At 44.8% G+C, this 18,253-nt stretch overlaps 1 protein-coding gene and 1 long non-coding RNA gene across 2 annotated transcripts in view; one reads left to right on the top strand and one right to left on the bottom strand.

Annotated features, from left to right (window-relative positions):
• The window catches only part of TGS1 (trimethylguanosine synthase 1), a 37,244-nt gene extending 31,308 nt beyond the window's left edge, over window positions 1-5,936 (top strand). The window contains exon 13 of the mRNA XM_004316968.4: window positions 3,990-5,936. Within this exon, the coding sequence (XP_004317016.1) occupies window positions 3,990-4,112 (123 nt within the window). The 3' untranslated portion in view covers window positions 4,113-5,936. The remainder of the gene's footprint in view (window positions 1-3,989) is intronic.
• Window positions 1,191-10,946, bottom strand: LOC109548313 (uncharacterized). Its single transcript, XR_004522904.2, has 2 exons — window positions 9,157-10,946; window positions 1,191-8,193 (listed from the first exon to the last, which is right to left on the bottom strand). It is a non-coding gene; the product is annotated as an uncharacterized lncRNA (long non-coding RNA).
• Between the last annotated feature and the right edge of the window lie 7,307 nt (window positions 10,947-18,253).

The raw sequence follows: 18,253 nt of genomic DNA on the forward strand, positions 1-18,253 counted from the left end.
CTGTTAACCAGGGGCTTCCTTGTTCTCTAGTCTGTTGTGCTTTAGAGAACTTGTTGAATGTAAGAACAGTCTTCCTGTTTCCAGTACCTGTTCTGGTAACGGGTGAGGGACGAAGCTTAGTGAACTCTGGTTATTATATCCTTCTCCTGAGAGGTGCATGTAGGTGAGCTTTTGATGCCCAGGAGAATTTTTTTGACATGCCACCAGTGTGCTCCTGTTGACAGTGATGGCTTTTCAAAATCTTATTTGTCTTAATCAACAAATAAATATTTGAAGGAAGAGAGAAACAGAGAGGAAATAATGTCTGTGAGAACCTGAGGTAGCATTCGAATAAAAAATAAGATTTATTCACTTAAGCATAGAAATCTCCCTTCTATTTACCATGTGCAGAGATATGGAACTAATTTCAATAAATATGCATAAGTTTGAGTATTGCCTGGTTTTCCATTGATAAAAAAATACTTTTATTTCCCAGAGAACTGTTCATCAGAAATATTTTTGCCCAACCTCTATTTTTGTGAAGTTATTAGTTGGATGTAACAAAAGAAACTTAAGGACAAAAGGGAATTGTGGGTGAGACACTTGTCTGTTAGACATTAGGTTTCTTTTTTTTTAATTCATGTTTATTGGAGTAGAGTTGATTTACAATGTTGTGTTAGTTTCAGGTGTACAGCAAAGGGAATCATATACATATATCCACTCTTCTTTAGATTCTTTTCCCATACAGGTCATTACAGAGTGAGCACTGAGTAGAGTTCCCTGTACTATACCGCAGTCATTAGGTTTCTAGTCAGAGCCAATATTTCAGATGCTTTTTGCTTATGTCACTGTAATTGACAGAGCTCTATAGGCCCCATAAAAAGTACTCTTCCTATTCACTTGGTGTAATTTGCTTCTAAGCAAGATTTTACATGTTGCAGAAATAATCACTTCTCCAGTGTAGTAATAGGACATTTTTTTCAGTGTTCTAATTGGTCTGTATCTTTCTTATAATAAAGTATTTATTATATATTTTTCCATGAGGATCCAGTTTAGAAATTATTTTCTCTAATTCAGTTACCATATATTTTTACTTTAAATCAGTTTGCTTTTTTTAAAAAGTGCAATTTTGAATCTTTATTGAACTCTTAAATCTTCTACACGGTACCTTTTATTTCACTAGTTATCACCTGTATTGTGACCTTTACCCATTTCTCTTTTCCCCGTCCCCAAAGAACAGCCTTATTGCCTGACATGAAATCTAGTTGATGAGAGTTCATTCCTTAGTTCTAGTTCCAGCCCAAGCAAACTGTGATTTCTTTTGGTACATCTAGTATATTTAAGTACAATAGCAAAAATGTAGCGTGTCGTCCAGAGTTGCTGGCTTCCCTCCCTCCTTCCTGTTCCTCTCCCTCTCCCTCTCCTTCTCCTTTCCCCTTTCCTCTCTCTCTCTCTCTCTCTCTCTCAATTTATTAAACTTTAAGAAAGGGGAAGAAACCAGATGACATTTTGTCAGTTAAACCTGCTAGTGAAAAATAAAGAGAGCTGGAAATTGATGACATTAAGTTTGCTTGAAACAAAATATTTAATGGCTTGAACTACATAATTTTTAGTCTTTCAACTCTAGAATTCTAACCTTGAAAATATATGTACTTGTGAAAATATTAGGAAAACGCAAAAAGGCTAAGGTTAGAAATTATTTTTAATTAGAACACTTGAAGTAACATATTAAGTTTGTTGTTTTTTTTAAGTTTCTTTCTAAACACTAGATAGGCATTTTCAATACTTGTTTTAATTGTCCATCATCTGAGTCTCCCGGCTAGAATGTACGATCCAGGAAGGCAACATTCTTTGGGTTTTTTTGTTGTTTTTGTTTTGTTTCGTTTTGTTTTGCTACACTCCACTGCCTAGAACCAAAACCCTTAAGCTATTTATTCAGTAGTTGTTGAATAAGATATTTTATTTTATATAATAATTTATAAATAACTATTTTATAATAGACCTCAAAAACTCCCACGTAAGACGTCTTCATTCCTTTTTCTATCCAAAGCACCCAAGTCCAGGCAACCCTACCTTCTCAGAGATTTGTTTTACTGTAATTCTATTTATGGCTTACAGGGTGCTCTTTTTACAGAGATGGGTAGTATTCCTGCTTTTTAGGTGTAGGAAGCCAAACCTGTCTTAACGGCTTTCTATACTGATGAGCAAATTATTGGTAGAACTGGTATGTAACTTTGCCTCTGATTGCTTTTCTCTGCCCTCCCTGTCCTGGCAGATTTTCGCTGCTGCTTCAGCTCTGCTGTGCTTCTCTTCACCCGACCTCTTCTCTCCTCCTTTCCTTCCTCTTCCTCTCTCCTTCCCTAACGCCACCCCCAGAGAAAACTTCTGCTTGCCAGTCTCACTTTCTTTAAATAAATCACTACTTAAAGGAATGGGAGAAATACTGCACTTAAGTTATATCTTAACTCATAGAAAAATTACTGTGAAACAATTATATTTTAAATATACTAGTCAAAACGCCTTTTATTGGTTAAAGACAGATTCTTCATTTTGCCCTTCCTTGTGAAAAATCAGACTGACATAAAGATATCAAAATAGAAAATAAAACACTTCTTCCTAAGAATTGCTGCTCTAGTTCTACTTGAATAATTATATGCCTCATTAGTAAACAGTGGGATGTATGTGAGCTTCTCATCCTTGTAACAGATACTGTGTTTCACTTCTGCTGTCATCTGTTCCTATTGGTGAAAACACAGCTGTCTCTTTTGCATCTCTTTGTGGGCCGGGTTGAAATTGACATTGTTACTGCCTTAGTGGGACAGCCTCTTTTTTTTTTCTTTTAGTGTGTAGTATAGAATGAGCTTTGCTTCTTCCCTGTTTCTGTATCTGTGACGTTTTTCTAAGAGGAAGTTGAAATGCTTTAAAATACATACTCATTGGTGATGTACAATAAATCTCACCTTCCACTCGATGCTGGTGGAGCGTGTGTAATACCACCGAGATTAGATCTCTCACCTCCAAACCAAACTAGACCAACAACACCTCTCTTTGCAAACTACGCAGCTACAGTTTTGGCTGTTACAGTGACATAATTACAGAGGTGGTGTCTCTGTCATTGGTGCCGGTCCCTGGTACCTGGGGAGCCCTCTCTCCAACACCCCGTGTCTTCAGTTCTCTGAGTCCCCGGGCTTCCATGCGTTCCCTTCCACTTCATCCTCACTGCTGCCCTGGCAAACTGGTCTCTGGTGATGTAATCATGGGCAAGGAGGGAGTATATTTGCTAGTAACAGACCTGAGAGGTTGGATGAAGAAATGTTGGACCAGAACAAAACTTTTCTGTCTAAGAACTTCGGGCAAAGCATTGCTAATCTGAAGCATCCTTTTGAGGTTAAGTCTGTGGGGGTGGAGAGGGACGGTGCTTTCAGCTTCCAAATAACCGTGTTAGTCGCCGTCTACGGTAGACCTCAAAAAGAATGATGTATTTAACCACAATAAAAACGGGGGAGTGGGAGACTTAGAACTACACACACACACAAAAGAGCAACAGGCGGAGGAGGTGCTACAAGCTGGGAGAACAGCACCAGAACCCGCCTAGAGAAGTAAAAGGTGGAGGTGGTGGGGGCTGGAGCTCCCATGAAAGTCGGGCGGGCTCTGTCTTGCTCTCTGATGTATTCCATTTTAATAAATAAACCTGGTATTTGGGAACGATATGTTGATTTTCTGTTCCTCTAAGTTCTGTCACTTCTGGCACTGGAGAGGTTAGGTCTTATACAATGACATAGCACTGTGGTCATACCCGTAATGTCAAAAGTGTCTGAAACGAGTATTTCTGCCACCAAGTACTGCATTAATACCCACCTGGACAGTAACAGTGAACGTTTGGGATGCCTCCTTGTTTGAAAGACTTAAATAAAAAGCCAGAGCTGTATTATTTGATAAAGCATCTGAAGGAAAGATTTCTTTTGAAACCATGCTTATGTATGTGTGACTTTCTTCTGTTCCCTTTTTAGGTGGCGTCCTTGGCTGGGCCTGGAGGGCAAGTGGAAATAGAACAAAACTTTCTTAATAATAGATTGAAGACAATCACTGCTTATTTTGGGAAACTGATCCGCAGATCAGCCTCTGAATCATAAGTGAGGTGACCAAAAGATCATAGCGGTCAGAACACTATTCACTTGGAATTTCTTCTCTGTATTCACTGATACTTTGTACCCATAGTCAAATGGGTATTTGTACCCCAATACACTTTTTCCCCACGTTGATGCAGTACCATCCGGAATTTACTTTTAAACATCCATTTATTTTATAAAGTTAGTGTTTCTTAAGTTTCTATTGAAAAAAATGTGAAATACATTTTGTAATATAGAAGTTTATATTCTTTTTCTATTAAAATGGCAGTGAAAGGAAGAAGAATATGTGTTGCGTAACTGTTCCTCCAAAAGGTGTGTTCAGTCATTTTTAAAGTAGGTCAGAATTCAGGGACAGGGGACTCTTTCGCCACAGGGGATCTGGGATCTTTATCTTGTAATAATATGGGCATATTAAGCATGGTTTTGGCTGGGATAGAGCTGGTGGATTGAACTAAACTGGAAATTTTCCAGTAAGTATGAGAAAAAAATAACTGTTAAATAAAAAACAACTTCGTTGGAGAATGGAGCAGTGCTAACTTTAGTCTCTTGAAACTTTACAAAGTTTGCCTGATTGCCCTGCAATACCGCAGCAATTGAACTGATCATTAAGGATGGAAGTAATTTCTTATTATTTAATTTGCAACATCAAAATCTGTCGATGTTCTAGGTTTTTATACTTTTTCATCAGGTAGGATTAGTGTCTAACCCGTAAACTTGTCACCACCTTTTAAATAATGGCAGTGTTGGTCATTAACACTCTATACGTGGCCCTCAGCACTAGAATATGCTCACTTAGCCCCTTGGGGTGGGAGATGGAAGGGTAAAAGCAGATTTCCCAAATCACCAATTATTTTTTAGTTTTTGTCATTTAACTTTCATGCATATGCTTTTTTCCACAATACATTTTCTTGTATATTGTTAACATTAAAACTAATTTGTCTTCCTGAACATATGTGACCGTGTATAAGTAGAACAGGAAGCCGAACCAAGGTTAAAATATTCCTGCCCTCTAATGGCACGGATGTAGCTGACTTGTAGAATGACTCATTTACAGATCAGTAGTGCTCAAAAGAACTTTATCTACTAAGCAACCCCCGTGTCCAAAGAAAATATTCCCGAGAAGCCAAATCCTGTTCTAGTCCAACTCGGTTTTATTTTCTTGTTAAATTATAAAACTTTTTAAAGACATTTTTATAAAAGTGAATATGTATTCCAACAGTTTAAATACAAAGTGAACACAGCACCCTCACCTTACCATCCGCCCCTGCCTTGAGCCCTTCCTCTCCATCCCCAACTCCCACACTTGCACTCCTTTTCCCAAAGGCAACCGCTATTGACACTTTGGTGTATATCCTTTAAGACACTTCTCTGCAGTATAAGCTTGTGCATACACAGTGGGATGGGGTGGGATTGGATTATATTATTTTGGCATTTGAGTTTTGTTTTTAATTTAATGTCTTACAAATTTTTCCACATCAATACGTATACATCTTCTAACAATCACATAATATAAATCTATGAGAATTTCTTTAACCGTTACCCAACTCTGAACACTTACATTGTTCCCAGTTTTTGCAATTGCAGATAGTACTATGGTGTATATTTTTAAGTAGAGTAGATTCCTAGAAGTGGAGTTTTCAAGTCAAAGTTCATGCTTATTTTTTTCTTTAATGTATCATGTCAGGTTGTCCTCCAAAAATGTATATTCTCACTAGCTATGCATGAAAGGGGCCGGTTTTCCCCACAGCCTCAAAAACATATCATATTTTTTCACTTCTTACTGTTACCAATCTGAACAAACAATAAACTTATTTTAATTTGCATGTCCTTATTACGAGTAAGGTGTGAGCAATTTTTCATATATTACCCAAATTGCACGTGTTAGGCATCTCATGTTGTCACCAAATGAATAGCTAACTGCTACATCATTTTCTATCAAGTGAACTAACACTTCTCCATTAATTTGTTTTATGTCTTTCAATAAAACTTCATCATTTTAATTGTATAAATCTTACATTTTTTTGCCAAGTTTGTTGCTTGATATTTCACACCTTTTGTTTGATTTTGAGTGGGGTCTTTTTTGTTGTTACATTTTCTAACAGGTGTATTGTATGTATGCAACAGTGCTTTTAATTTCTTCCTTGCATGCAGTCACCTTACAGAACTCTTTTTAATGGTTCTAATAGCTTTTCAGTTACTTCACTTCGATTTTCTAAATAGGCAGTCGCGACATCTGCCTGAGTCGTTCTCTTTGCCAATGTGTATACCTCTTCATTCTTATTCTCTTCCTATTGCATTGGTTAGGACGCCAGGAATGTTATGATAATGGCATTTTTTTACTTGCTTTTTATCTTACAATGAAAGGTTAGAAGCATTTCTTTTGAATGTTATTGCAGCTTGCATTACAATTAAAGATGCTGCTTTTCTTTCCTAGAGTTTTTTGGTCATATTTAATCTAATAAAGTACTAAATTACTTTTGAAATTTCCAGTTATTCAACCATATCTGCCTTTTATCTTTAAATCCTGCTCTATCATAAAGTATTATTTTAGTTCACTACTGGATTTCACTTGAAGAGTTTACTTTGTTTTGTCTTGTTTATGTTTGTCTTTTGTGCACCTTGCTTGGTTTTGGTGTCAGAGTTAGACTATTCAGGCAGAATGCTCTGGAAAGGGTTTTATTTTGTGTGTGTGCTAAATAACATTAATCTTTTCATTCGGGTTTTTAAAAAATGTCTTGATAAGTTTTTTTTTTTAACTTATAATTCCCTGGAAAACATCCATTTACTTAGATGTTGGTTCATGGTTTATTGATATAAAGTTAGTACATTTTCTCATATTTGCTTTCATTCCTTTTTTTTTTTCATGTTTATTTATTTGGTTGCATCGGGTCTCAGTTGTGGCAGGCGGGCTCCTTAGTTGCATTGCTTTCATTCTTTAACTTTTCATTTTTTAGTAATTACTGTCATAAAAAGGTTGAAAAACTAGCCCAAAAAATTTTCATACACTGTTTACTCTTCTTCCCAAATGTGAATATCTTATCTCAGACTCTTCATAAATGGACCCAGACAATTCTGGAGGAAATAGCAGAGGGATCTAAGGCAACATGAAATGCTCCCGTAGCCCTAGGGGTTAGGTCACATCCTAACCAGCCAGAGGCAAGACTTTAGCCCGGCCAATGCTTCCCAACCTGCAGACAGTTGTCTGCTACCATGATGCTGCTGCCGCATCGGTGTCAGTATGTGCTGTTAGTTCTTTATTAACTCAGCTAATTTTTTAAAACAAAATTTATTTGAAAAAGAATTTCAAATACCGCCATAAATGAAAGATCACCATGCCTTTATGTATTAATATTTTCAAAGTTCATCCACTTACTTTCTAAATGCTACGTACCTGAGAAGCAGTGGAATGGATCGTGAGCGTAAGGACGACGAAGAGCCATTCCGTCCCTCAGGGAGCTGGCAAGTGTGACGTGGCCTGCTTGCTGTGCCGTGAAAGGCCGCCCTCTGGACAGCAGGGGGACACACAGGAGTTTTCCAGGTTAACCAGTTGGGACAAGACATTCCAAGAAAGGAAACAGCATCTAGAAGGCGCGAAGGCAAAAGAATGACGAGTATGTTTAGGCTTCGGCGAATGTCAGACTCCTGGAGAAGCTGCTGAAGAGTGAGCCAGCGTCCTGTGCCGAGCGAGGGCGCGCCGGCTGCTCTCCGAAAACAGCGCGGGCCTCGATTCTTGACACGCTGGGTACCAGCGACCGCAGCTTCCGAGCAGTGATGCATGTAAACGGCCTCTCAAGGAGCGGCAGCAACTGGAATGGTGCATGAAAACAACTAAGTTTCTGTCGGCGGCAGAGCACGGGCACTGCCAGAAGCGTGCTCTTGTGCGATGTTTGCCGTGCGCGTTCGCAGGCCGCCTCAGTGCGCTCCGTGGTCCCGGGGAGGAGGCTTCTCCCACAGGCAGTGATGTGCACCCGGGCCGTGAGTGAGGGCCGCGGGGAGAGGCAGACCTGAGAGGTGTAGGAAGCAGAGCCCGCAGGGCGTCACCGCTCACTCGCTCCTCCCGATGGGCGCTCAGCTCCCAAAGTCCCTGTAAGACACACCCGTCTTTTTTCTGCACCAGAGAAGTGGGTTAATTCCCCAGCTTTGAATGGGGAAGGCGTTCTGTGACCAAGCAAGGTGCCTAATGGAAATGCTGGAGAATATCGGTGGGAATCATCTAGAGGCACATGTGGATAGATACATGCTCAGTAGAAATATACGAGCCACAAGTGTAACTGTAAACTTTCTAGCAGCCACGTTGAGAAGAAGAAACAAAAGCGGGGTGGGGTGGATTGGGAGATGGGGGTTGACATACACGCACCACTATGTGTAAAACAGGTAACTAATGAGAACCTGCTGTAGAGCACAGGGAGCTTTACGCAGTGTCTGTGATGACCTCAATGGGGAGGAAATCCAGGGAAGAGGGGATATATGTATACATATAGCTGATTCACTTTGCTGCACAGTAGGAACGGACACAACATTATAAAGCGATTATACTCCAGGGCTTCCCCAGTGGCGCGGTGGTTAAGAATCCGCCTGCCAATGCAGGGGATGCGGGTTCGAGCCCTGGTCCGGGAAGATCCCACATGCTGTGGAGCAACTAAGCCTGTGCGCCACAACTACTGAGCCTGCGCTCTAGAGCCCGTGAGCTACAACTACTGAGCCCGCGTGCCACAACTACTGAAGCCCGCACGCCTAGAGCCTGTGCTCCGCAACAAGAGAAGCCACCGCAATGAGAAGCCCACACACCGCAACCAAGAGTAGCCCGCGCTGGCCGCAACTAGAGAAAGCCCGTGCGCAGCAACGAAGACCCAACACAGCCAAAAATAAATTAATTTTTTTAAAAGCAATTATATTCCAAAAAAACCTAGATTACAAATTCCTCAAAAAACAAAAATAAATAAAGGTAGAAACAAACAGGTGAAGTTAACTTTAATAGTATGTTTAACTATATTGAAAATATTATTTGAACTTGTAAATGATATAAAAAATTAATGAGACAGTTTACCTTTTTTCTTACTAAGTTTTCAACATCCAGCGTGTATTTTAAACTTAGAGTCCATCTCAGTCTGTACCAGCTACACTTCAAGCATTCGGTAGCCACGTGGCTGGTTGCTAGTGGCGCCTGCCTCAACAGTGCAGATCTAGATTTCTGGAGAACAAAAAGAACACTTCTTTCCCATTGTGAGGCTTCGGCAACTTATAATTCATTCTAAAATGCTTAGGAATTTATAGATTTCATCCTTAGGTGACAGGGAGCCAGAGAACTTTAAGCTGGAAAGTGAGATGACTAGACTTGCATTTGTCAGCACAGGACATGACACTGTGAAAGTCTTCCTCCTTCCAACTAGAAACACAGAGATCAGTCTTTTACAGTATTTCAGATAAGCAAGTACTCAGCAAGTCCTAAATTAACATTGTTCTTGTTTGATTGGCCCAACTGAAGTATATTCAAGACTTTTTTAATCCTTTAGATAATTAAGCATTATATAACTGAGATTAAAAATAGTAAATGTATGCACTGAAGGTTTTTGTTGTAACTGTGTCAGCCACTTGTTCCTGAGCCTAGACTGCCTGTGGATCTTGGATGAATTTGAATTCTTTCATGCCTGATAGCCTCTCCCTGGGAGGTAATGATTCCAAGAGACGTGGACCTGCATTCTGGGAAACCCCTTCTAAGGGACAGGAGAACCATTAACTCTGTTTTAAGACATATGCTTTCTTCATTCAAATTCATTTCTTTAAATGATTTTTCTAATAAATAAATAGAAAAAAAGCATCTGCACGTTAATTTACATGAGGAAATGCAAATAGTATGCAAACACAAAAAACAGATTTATTCCCTAATTATCATTTATTAAACAAATAAGAGTGCCAGGGACTGCTAGACTTTGGGGCTTCATAGCACCAATCAGTGCAGGCTTAAGATGACAGTTTACAGCTCATCAGTTAGCAGTTTAAAAATAGTAATAGCCAATGCTAGGCTGTGAGGATAAAATAGTTCCCTCATTCACTGGCTGTTCAACTTTAGCGCCTTCTGCAGAAGCAGGGGAATGGAATCTGAGGAACTCCAATCTGGGTCTTTTAAACCCAGAACCAACACTCAGTTCCTGAAGTGGAGTCAAGGGTCTCAAGTCAGCACTTGAATTAAAAATCCCTACACAAGTCAGTCCATGATAAGGGCAAGGTGGACTTGGAGTGTTTTAATTTAAGCTCTGCCTTGAAATTCCCTAAATTGCTCTGTGAAGTACAGTGTCCATGGCTTTGTGTCAATAACCCATGCGCTATCACAGAGGATATTATTAGTGGCTACCAACCTACCGGTCATTCCTAACGGGTCCTGAATTTCCCTGCCATGGTTTGTGTTGACGGCCCCTCGGCCCTGTTCTCAGGGTGGGCCCTGCGTAGCCAGAGCTAATCAGTATAGTCCCATCTGCCCTGTCACAGCAACTGGATCAGAAGTGTACACACAATCTAAGTCACTTCAATCAGCAGGAACGTAGGGCTTGCTGTGTATCAGTGAGAAGATGTCAATAAATAAGAAGCTCTAGCCCTCGGGGTAGAGCAGCCATCTCACTGCCAGGGCTAAACCACGGCCAAGCATCTCTGGGCCCAGAGGCACCTGAAACCACATGGCCGATGAGCCCTACCTTAGTACTGAGTTAACTGCATCAGCTTTGTTTCCTTGCAACTGAAAGCATCCTAACACAGAGTGGCCGTCGAGACTTGATCCATGAGACTGTGCCTGTCGGCAGCGAAGACCAAAAAACAACTAGCTGGGGCGACTCTACTGCTTCTGCCGTCAGCTGGAAAGAGTCCAGAAAAACATGATTAAAACAATAAATGAGGGCTTCCCTCATGGCGCAGTGGTTGAGAGCCCGCCTGCCGATGCAGGGGACACGGGTTCGTGCCCCGGTCCGGGAGGATCCCACGTGCCGCGGAGCGGCTGGGCCCGTGAGCCATGGCCGCTGAGCCTGCGCGTCCGGAGCCTGTGCTCCGCAACGAGAGAGGCCATGACAGTGAGAGGCCCGCGTACCGCAAACAAACAAACAAACAAAAAACAATAAATAAATAAATGAGAAAATGGAGGGGCCCACCAAAGGGGAAGGGGCTTCTGCCTTCTTCTCCTGACTACTCTTTCTTTAGAGGGGTGACTGCTATGCTGTAATGACCTCCCATTCTCCCTCTCTTAGGACAGTCATCCCTCTCCTTTGCCACTGTTTCCCTGTCCCAGAGTACCCTACCCTACTCCCCACGTGAAAAAACAAAGATGGTGTACTTTTAAAATGAAAAGGAAGAAAAGGGAGAAACGAAGAAGAGGTAGTGGAGCATGTGGGCACTCCTCACTCACGTGCAGAGTTCCTGGTGCCCCAGCTGCATTTCTAACTGTAAAACTGTGTATGATTTCACCTATGAGAGGTCCCTACAGTGGGCAGATTCATAGAGACAGGGTAGAAGGGTGGGTGCCAGGGGCTGGGAGGGGGCAGGAATGGGGAGTTATCGTTCAGTGGGAATGGAGTTTATGTTGGGGATAATGAGAACGTTCTAGAGAAGGAGAGTGGCGTTGACGCCACAGCGTGTGAAAACACTTAATGCCACTGAACTATACATTTTTTAAAACGGTGAACTGTATCTTTTAGCACAATACAAAAGTATATATATATAAATAGACATTGTCACAAGTATGTAGTATTTATTACATAATTATACAGCTATAATTTTTTTTTTTATTGCGGTACACGCGGGCCTCTCACTGTTGTGGCCTCTCCCGTTGCGGAGCACAGGCTCCGGATGCGCAGGCGCAGCGGCCATGGCTCACGGGCCCAGCCGCTCCGCGGCATGTGGGATCTTCCCGGACCGGGGCACGAACCCGTGTCCCCTGCATCGGCAGGCGGACTCTCAACCACTGCGCCACCAGGGAAGCCCCTACAGCTATAATTTTTACTGTGGCCTTACCTGTGTCACTTCCTCATCAAGCCATTTGCCAGCCCAGCCCTGGATTATCGCGGGGAACCGACTAGAGGAAGTGCCTGCCGTCAGCATGAGGCATCCTCGGGGCGGGGACACATCCCCACAGGATTCACTCCAGCTGTGGTAAAACAAAGTAATGCAGGGCTCACAGTGGGTGGAAATGGTTCCAAATGCTCTGTGTGGATGAACTCATCCAACACAACGGCTCTGTGATTTTTGCAAAGCAAGAGAGCGAATTACTGGAAGACTGCAATTCACCAGTTTGAATCAGGTCAGAGGGCTTGGGGCCAGGGCCAGCCCTGGCTGTCTGGTACTTGGCCCTGGTGATCAGGGCAGGTGGCGACGGGCCCTGACTGTGAGCGGTGGGGTGTAGACTCTGGGTTGGTTGGTCTGCATTGAAAAGCCCCTCCTCGCATGGTGTTATCTCTCGGGACTGGCTATCTGGGCGGGGCAGACGCTCCAGGGTCAGCAAGGCCCCGGATGTCCAAGCATCCAAATACAGAAATAAATAAAAGAAAAAGGGTTATTACAGATGGGACAACAGGTCAGCAACCTGGCTTAAACCGATTGAAGGAAAAACATCTTTTTATAGTACCTGCAACTCTTCTGTAACTTTATTTTGAAATTTAAACAAAACAAGAGAGAATGATTTACAGGTGCGCCCACTTTCATTGCACTGGACTTCTGGGGGGCCAGGGGTGTCTTACGCTGCATCCCCCAAGGTGTCCAGAACATTCTAGCCTCTGGCATGTGTTGAACAAAAGAGCGTATGTAGTCATGAGCACACAGAAAGGTCTTGCTGGTTGCGTTTGGCAGGTGACCTCATCTGATGCTTCTGATGAGAGTTTCAGCAGGGGGTGCTCTGGCGTGGTCCACGGCCGGGCTCGAGTTCCGCCTAATTTGATGTGTTCTCCACGTGTGCCCGTCTGAAGCCCCTCCCAGACCCTTAGCAGATGGTTTGCTCTGTGCTGTGTTCCGGAAATGACACTTTTGACCACTTGGAAAAGAGATGGTCAGTTATCAGGAGCCACATCTGTATTAGGGTGTTGCTGCCTATTTCCTTGTGACTCTAGGATCAGGAACTGCCCCCAGACTGCACTGCACCATCCGTAGCTGGTGTAAATCTAGTAACCCACAGCCTTTCCTGATACCTACACACCACTTTCATAAATCTAGAGCTGTCTTTATGCCAGACCCAAGCATTTGGGTGAAGAGTTAAAACATTTCATCTGTTCTTCAGATTTTGTTTTTTTTGGTGTAAATGAAATTGACCATTTGGATGTCCCCAGGACCCAGCTGTTGAGTATCTTGCAGGCCGATCTTATGATCTTGGTATTCCTCTCTCATCACTTACCAGGATTCTAACCCCTAAAAGGAGGGAAAATCTTATCCCTCGGGCAAGTCATAGCACGAGCATTATCTTTATAGGCACTGTAAGAATGTGAAGTTAATTTTCCTCCTTTATAGGCACCAAAAGAATGTGAATTCGATAGAAATCTAGATGAGATTAGGCCCAGATGCCTGGCTCCTGGATCAGCGTTGCTTTCTCTGAGCTCTGCGGCAATGGGGAAGCCACAGCCTCCATCTGTTAGTGAGACAGCTGTCCCACGTGACCTGCGATGCTGTCATGTAGACACGGCCAAATGCTTAGCCTGTGTCGGTAGGATGGGGCTCTTAACTGCTCAGCCCCGTATGCCACATTCTCCTTGGGGAAGACCTGCGATGGATGTGTGGTTATAGTGGGGCAGATATTAGAATTCTCGTAATAGGGCCTGGGGATGCTGAATGGTCGAGTCGGCCTGCAGCTGACAAAGCCATTCCTCCCGTGTGTCAAGAGGGTCTCCTGTCTGAAGGGTCCCATCGTGATGGTCCGTTTGGTTACCTGTGCTTGAGGTGACTGTCTCCGGCTGAAGATGAGAATTGAGCAGGAAGGCAGTGGGAGGCAGGGGACATAGTTAGAGAACTTTTGTCCCTGACGGTTGCAGAGGAGTAGGCCCGTCTCCTGGAGGGGCTCCTGGCGGGCTAGAGATAAGGCCATTGTTCGCCCGTGGCGCTGAATGGAAATCTAATGCCAGCCACATATATCACAACGTTCTAACGTTAAATTAGGTGAAAAGAAGGTGAAATTCAGCCTAACCGTATATTTATTTACCCCCCAGTATCCAAAATATTATCATTAAACACGTAATTGATACAAAAATTATTAAATATATTTTGTACCTCTTTTTTGGTACTAAGGCTTTGAAACCACATGTGTGCGTTGCACAGAGAGCACATCTCAATTCGGACCTGCCCGCGTTTCTAGTTCTCTGTAGCCACGTCTCCGGGCTGCCCACTGGACAGCGACGCCCTGCAGACTCGCAGGGAGCTGAGTGGGTGGTCCCGGACCCCAGCTCGTCCTCTGCAAGCCGAGGTCCCTCAGCAGCACCGTCAGAAACCTGTTTCTTTCGGACCCTGACTGCAGATACTCTCTAAGTAGTTCCTTCTTTGGTCGCTCATCCCTTTGATTTATAAACGCCAGGCTGCTGTGTCACGTAGGCTAACTAAATCCTGGGGGTTCACTTGTTTGAACCCCTCATCCATCGGTATACTTAGAATAATGTAAAGAGAAGTGGCCTCGAGCTGAGGACAGAACGGTGGGTGACAGGGAATCACAGAGAGATGCTGGAGGAGGAGGCTGCCTGGAGGGTCCCGGCTGCCTGGCCCACTCCATGCCCTGCCTTCCAGCACTTTCTGTGCTGTGGCCAGGACAGCAGCAGAGCCAGGGCCCTAACAGGGGCTTGTATATGTGCGGCCTGCAGATCGATGGGAATGGAGGGAAGAGGGAATGAAATAAAAGGTGATAGACAGAAGGCATAGATTAGAAACGTCAAGCTGCTGTTTGTAACTCAGCGCCTACAGAAGCCACTTGCCGTGATTGCCCTCCACGTGGTCCAAACGATAGAGTGTGTTGCAAACCTTTGGAAAGAAAAGAGACGAGTAGATCAATGATTGCTATAGAAGACACACACACACACACACACACCCGGCCGCGCAGGCCCACGCGGTGGGTGGCGGGATCCGGTGGCCTCTCAGTGGAAACACCCAGGATTATTATCATCGCCAGTAATGAAGGAAATAATTACACCCTTCCATTGGTTTGGGCAAAACTTTTGACACCCCTCTGGGAATCAAAAATAGTGTCATAGGTAACTGCACGTGTAAAAACAGAACATTGACAAAATATGATCCTGTTGAGAAAGAAGAGCCTTTAGTCCACGCTCGGCTGCAGATCAGGCACTCGACAGGGCGTCTTACTGCGTAAACGGTATGTAAAGGGCCCTGGGGAGCAGGCGTTGGGATTAGAGCGTTTCCCAGAGCACCTGCCGCGCAGAGCCAGCTCCTGGGCGGCCGCCTGCGCCCCGCCGGCCGAGGGCTCCCCGGGAGAAGGTTTCTCCAGCCTTGGGTTCCAGGGAACTCTCCGCCGTTTCCCTTCTGCCAGGAGCAGCAGGGCCTTCGCCCAGCGGGTCACAGTGGGGAGCTGGTAGGGGCGACCGGGAGACCCTGATGGGGGTTCCCTTGGGAGTCGTCCTGGGGCCCGAGGCCGCTGGCTGCGAGCAGGGGGTGCGGCGCAAAGGCACCCGGAGCCCGGCCTGTCCGGCTGCACGCCGGCCCTGGAGCCGCCGAGGCTCGGGGAGAGGAGCCCGTGGGGGGCAGCTGGAGCTGCTACCGCACCCTCTCTACCTCTCCAGCCCTGCCCTGGATTCCTCCCCACTCGGCCCGGGCTGCTCCACGAGGGACCCTTCCTGAAGGTGCATTTCTGCCCAGTTCAGATGGGTGTGCCCCTCCAGATTGACGAACTAGCTTCCACCTCTCTCGGTGTAGAGCAGTGGGCACCCAGCGGGCATCAGCCCTCCCAGCCCTCCCACAGACCACCTGCTCCGGGGGCTCTGTTCACCCCCGGACGTTGGGGACCCAAAGACCATGCACCCTTCCCCACCTAGCTCGGCCTTGAAGGAACCAGCTCTTCATCAAAATAAGGTCTCCACGAGTTACAGGGTTCAGTGTGCCCAGAAAGTAAACAAATCGGGTTGGAGAGCCAGCCGCGTGGCACATTCCCGTGTGCAGCGTAGCTTTGGTGAGCGCCGCCTTAGACGATCAGGTTCGAGCTCTGATTAGGGAATATGGTGGACGCTTTCAGTGAGATGCTGGAGAGCAGTTGGGGAGTTTTGTTTTTTGTGTTTTCTTTTTGGGGTACGCGGGCCTCTCACTGCTGTGGCCTCTCCCGTTGCGGAGCACAGGTCCCGGACGCGCAGACTCAGCGGCCGTGGCTCACGGGCCCAGCCGCTCCGCGGCATGTGGGATCTTCCCGGACCGGGGCACGAACCCGTGTCCCCTGCATCGGCAGGCGGACTCTCAACCACTGCGCCACCAGGGAAGCCCGGGAGTTTTGTTTTTAAGAAACTTGCAAGGTCCTTCATATCGGGTCCTAGAGGTTGAAGCTTGGAATCTAGAAGGTAATTTAATGATAACCTAAATGGCTTTGTTCAGATTAGGAAGGAAACCCAGCCATACTGGGGGAGGGGCAACCACCTTGCTATTCCCTGCACGCAGGGAAGCGGGAGCAGCCCGGTGCTGGCTCGTCCAGCACTGCTTTCACTTTGCATCACCCCCCACCCGACCCCAGCAGGGAGGCGGTGTGGCACTAGGTCGTCCCTGTGCCCTGGGGGGTCCTGTGCTCTCATTCCAGGACCTGCCCCAAGGATGTCATTTTCATTCATTTTCCCAGACAGTTAACTAATTTATTGGAGAGTAGAAAAATCCCTTCCTTTAGCATATAAATCCTTCCTTGCTCTAGGTGTTTAGCAGCTCATGTGTTTAGCAGCTATTACTGTATTTACCGAGTTTTTTTTTAACATCTTTATTGCAGTATAATTGCTTTACAATGGTGTGTTAGTTTCTGCTGTATAACAAAGTGAATCAGCTATACATATACATACATCCCCATATCTCCTCCCTCTTGCGTCTCCCTCCCTCCCACCCTCCCTATCCCACCCCTCTAAGTGGTCACAAAGCACGGAGCTGATCTCCCTGTGCTATGCGGCTGCTTCCCACTAGCTATCTATTTTACATTTGGTAGTGTATATATGTCCATGCCACTCTCTCACTTTGTCACAGCTTACCCTTCCCCTTCTCCGTGTCCTCAAGTCCGTGCTCTAGTAGGTCTATGTCTTTATTCCCGTCTACCATACGACCCAGCAATCCCATTACTGGGCTTATACCCTGAGAAAACCATAATTCAAAAAGAGTCATGTACCAAAATGTTCATTGCAGCTCTATTTACAATAGCCAGGACATGGAAGCAACCTAAGTGTCCATCGACAGATGAATGCATAAAGAAGATGTGGCACATATACACAATGGAATATTACTCAGCCATAAAAAGAAATGAAATTGAGTTATTTGTAGTGAGGTGGATGGACCTAGAGTCTGTCATACAGAGTGAAATAAGTCAGAAAGAGAAAAACAAATACCACATGCTAACACATATATATGGAATCTAAGGGAAAAAAAAAAAAGGTCATGAAGAACCTAGGGGTAAGATAGGAATATTTACCGAGTTTTTGAGGAGGGGGAAGAGGGCTTTGCAGCCTCAAATAAAGACTGGCCGGACCCGGGAGAGCCGGCCTAGGTGCCCTCCGGGCTCCCCATAGATGGAGCAGAGTTAAGTCGGGAAACAGCCCTCCTGGCCGGGGTGCCTTGTCAGGTCTACAAAGAAGGGCCAGCTGGTCAGCCAGGAGGAAGACCAGGAAATGGAGAAGTGAGACCGTTTCAGCATCGTAGCTAAGTGCACAGCCTCCCTGACCCTGGCCGGAAAACCGCAAATGGAAAAAAAAAAAAAAAAAAAAAAAAAAAAAAAACTGCTCAGAGAAACCTTTGAGAGCTTGCAGTAAGTGCACTATATCGGCACCACGTCTGGGTTCCCTCGCCTGAATTCAAACAACAAACAAAAACACTTTTCTTTTTCATTGCACAGCCCCTTTCCCGGACTGGTCCAACGTTCTGTATCTCGCAAAGGGCTGAGCTGAAAAAAGCAAGACTTGCAGATCCTCTTGGTTTCCAAAGAGGGTGAGTTTGGTGAATGCAGCCTAGCC

The sequence above is a fragment of the Tursiops truncatus genome, chromosome 17 (genome assembly GCF_011762595.2).
Source record: "Tursiops truncatus isolate mTurTru1 chromosome 17, mTurTru1.mat.Y, whole genome shotgun sequence".
NCBI classification, from domain to species: Eukaryota; Metazoa; Chordata; class Mammalia; order Artiodactyla; family Delphinidae; genus Tursiops; species Tursiops truncatus.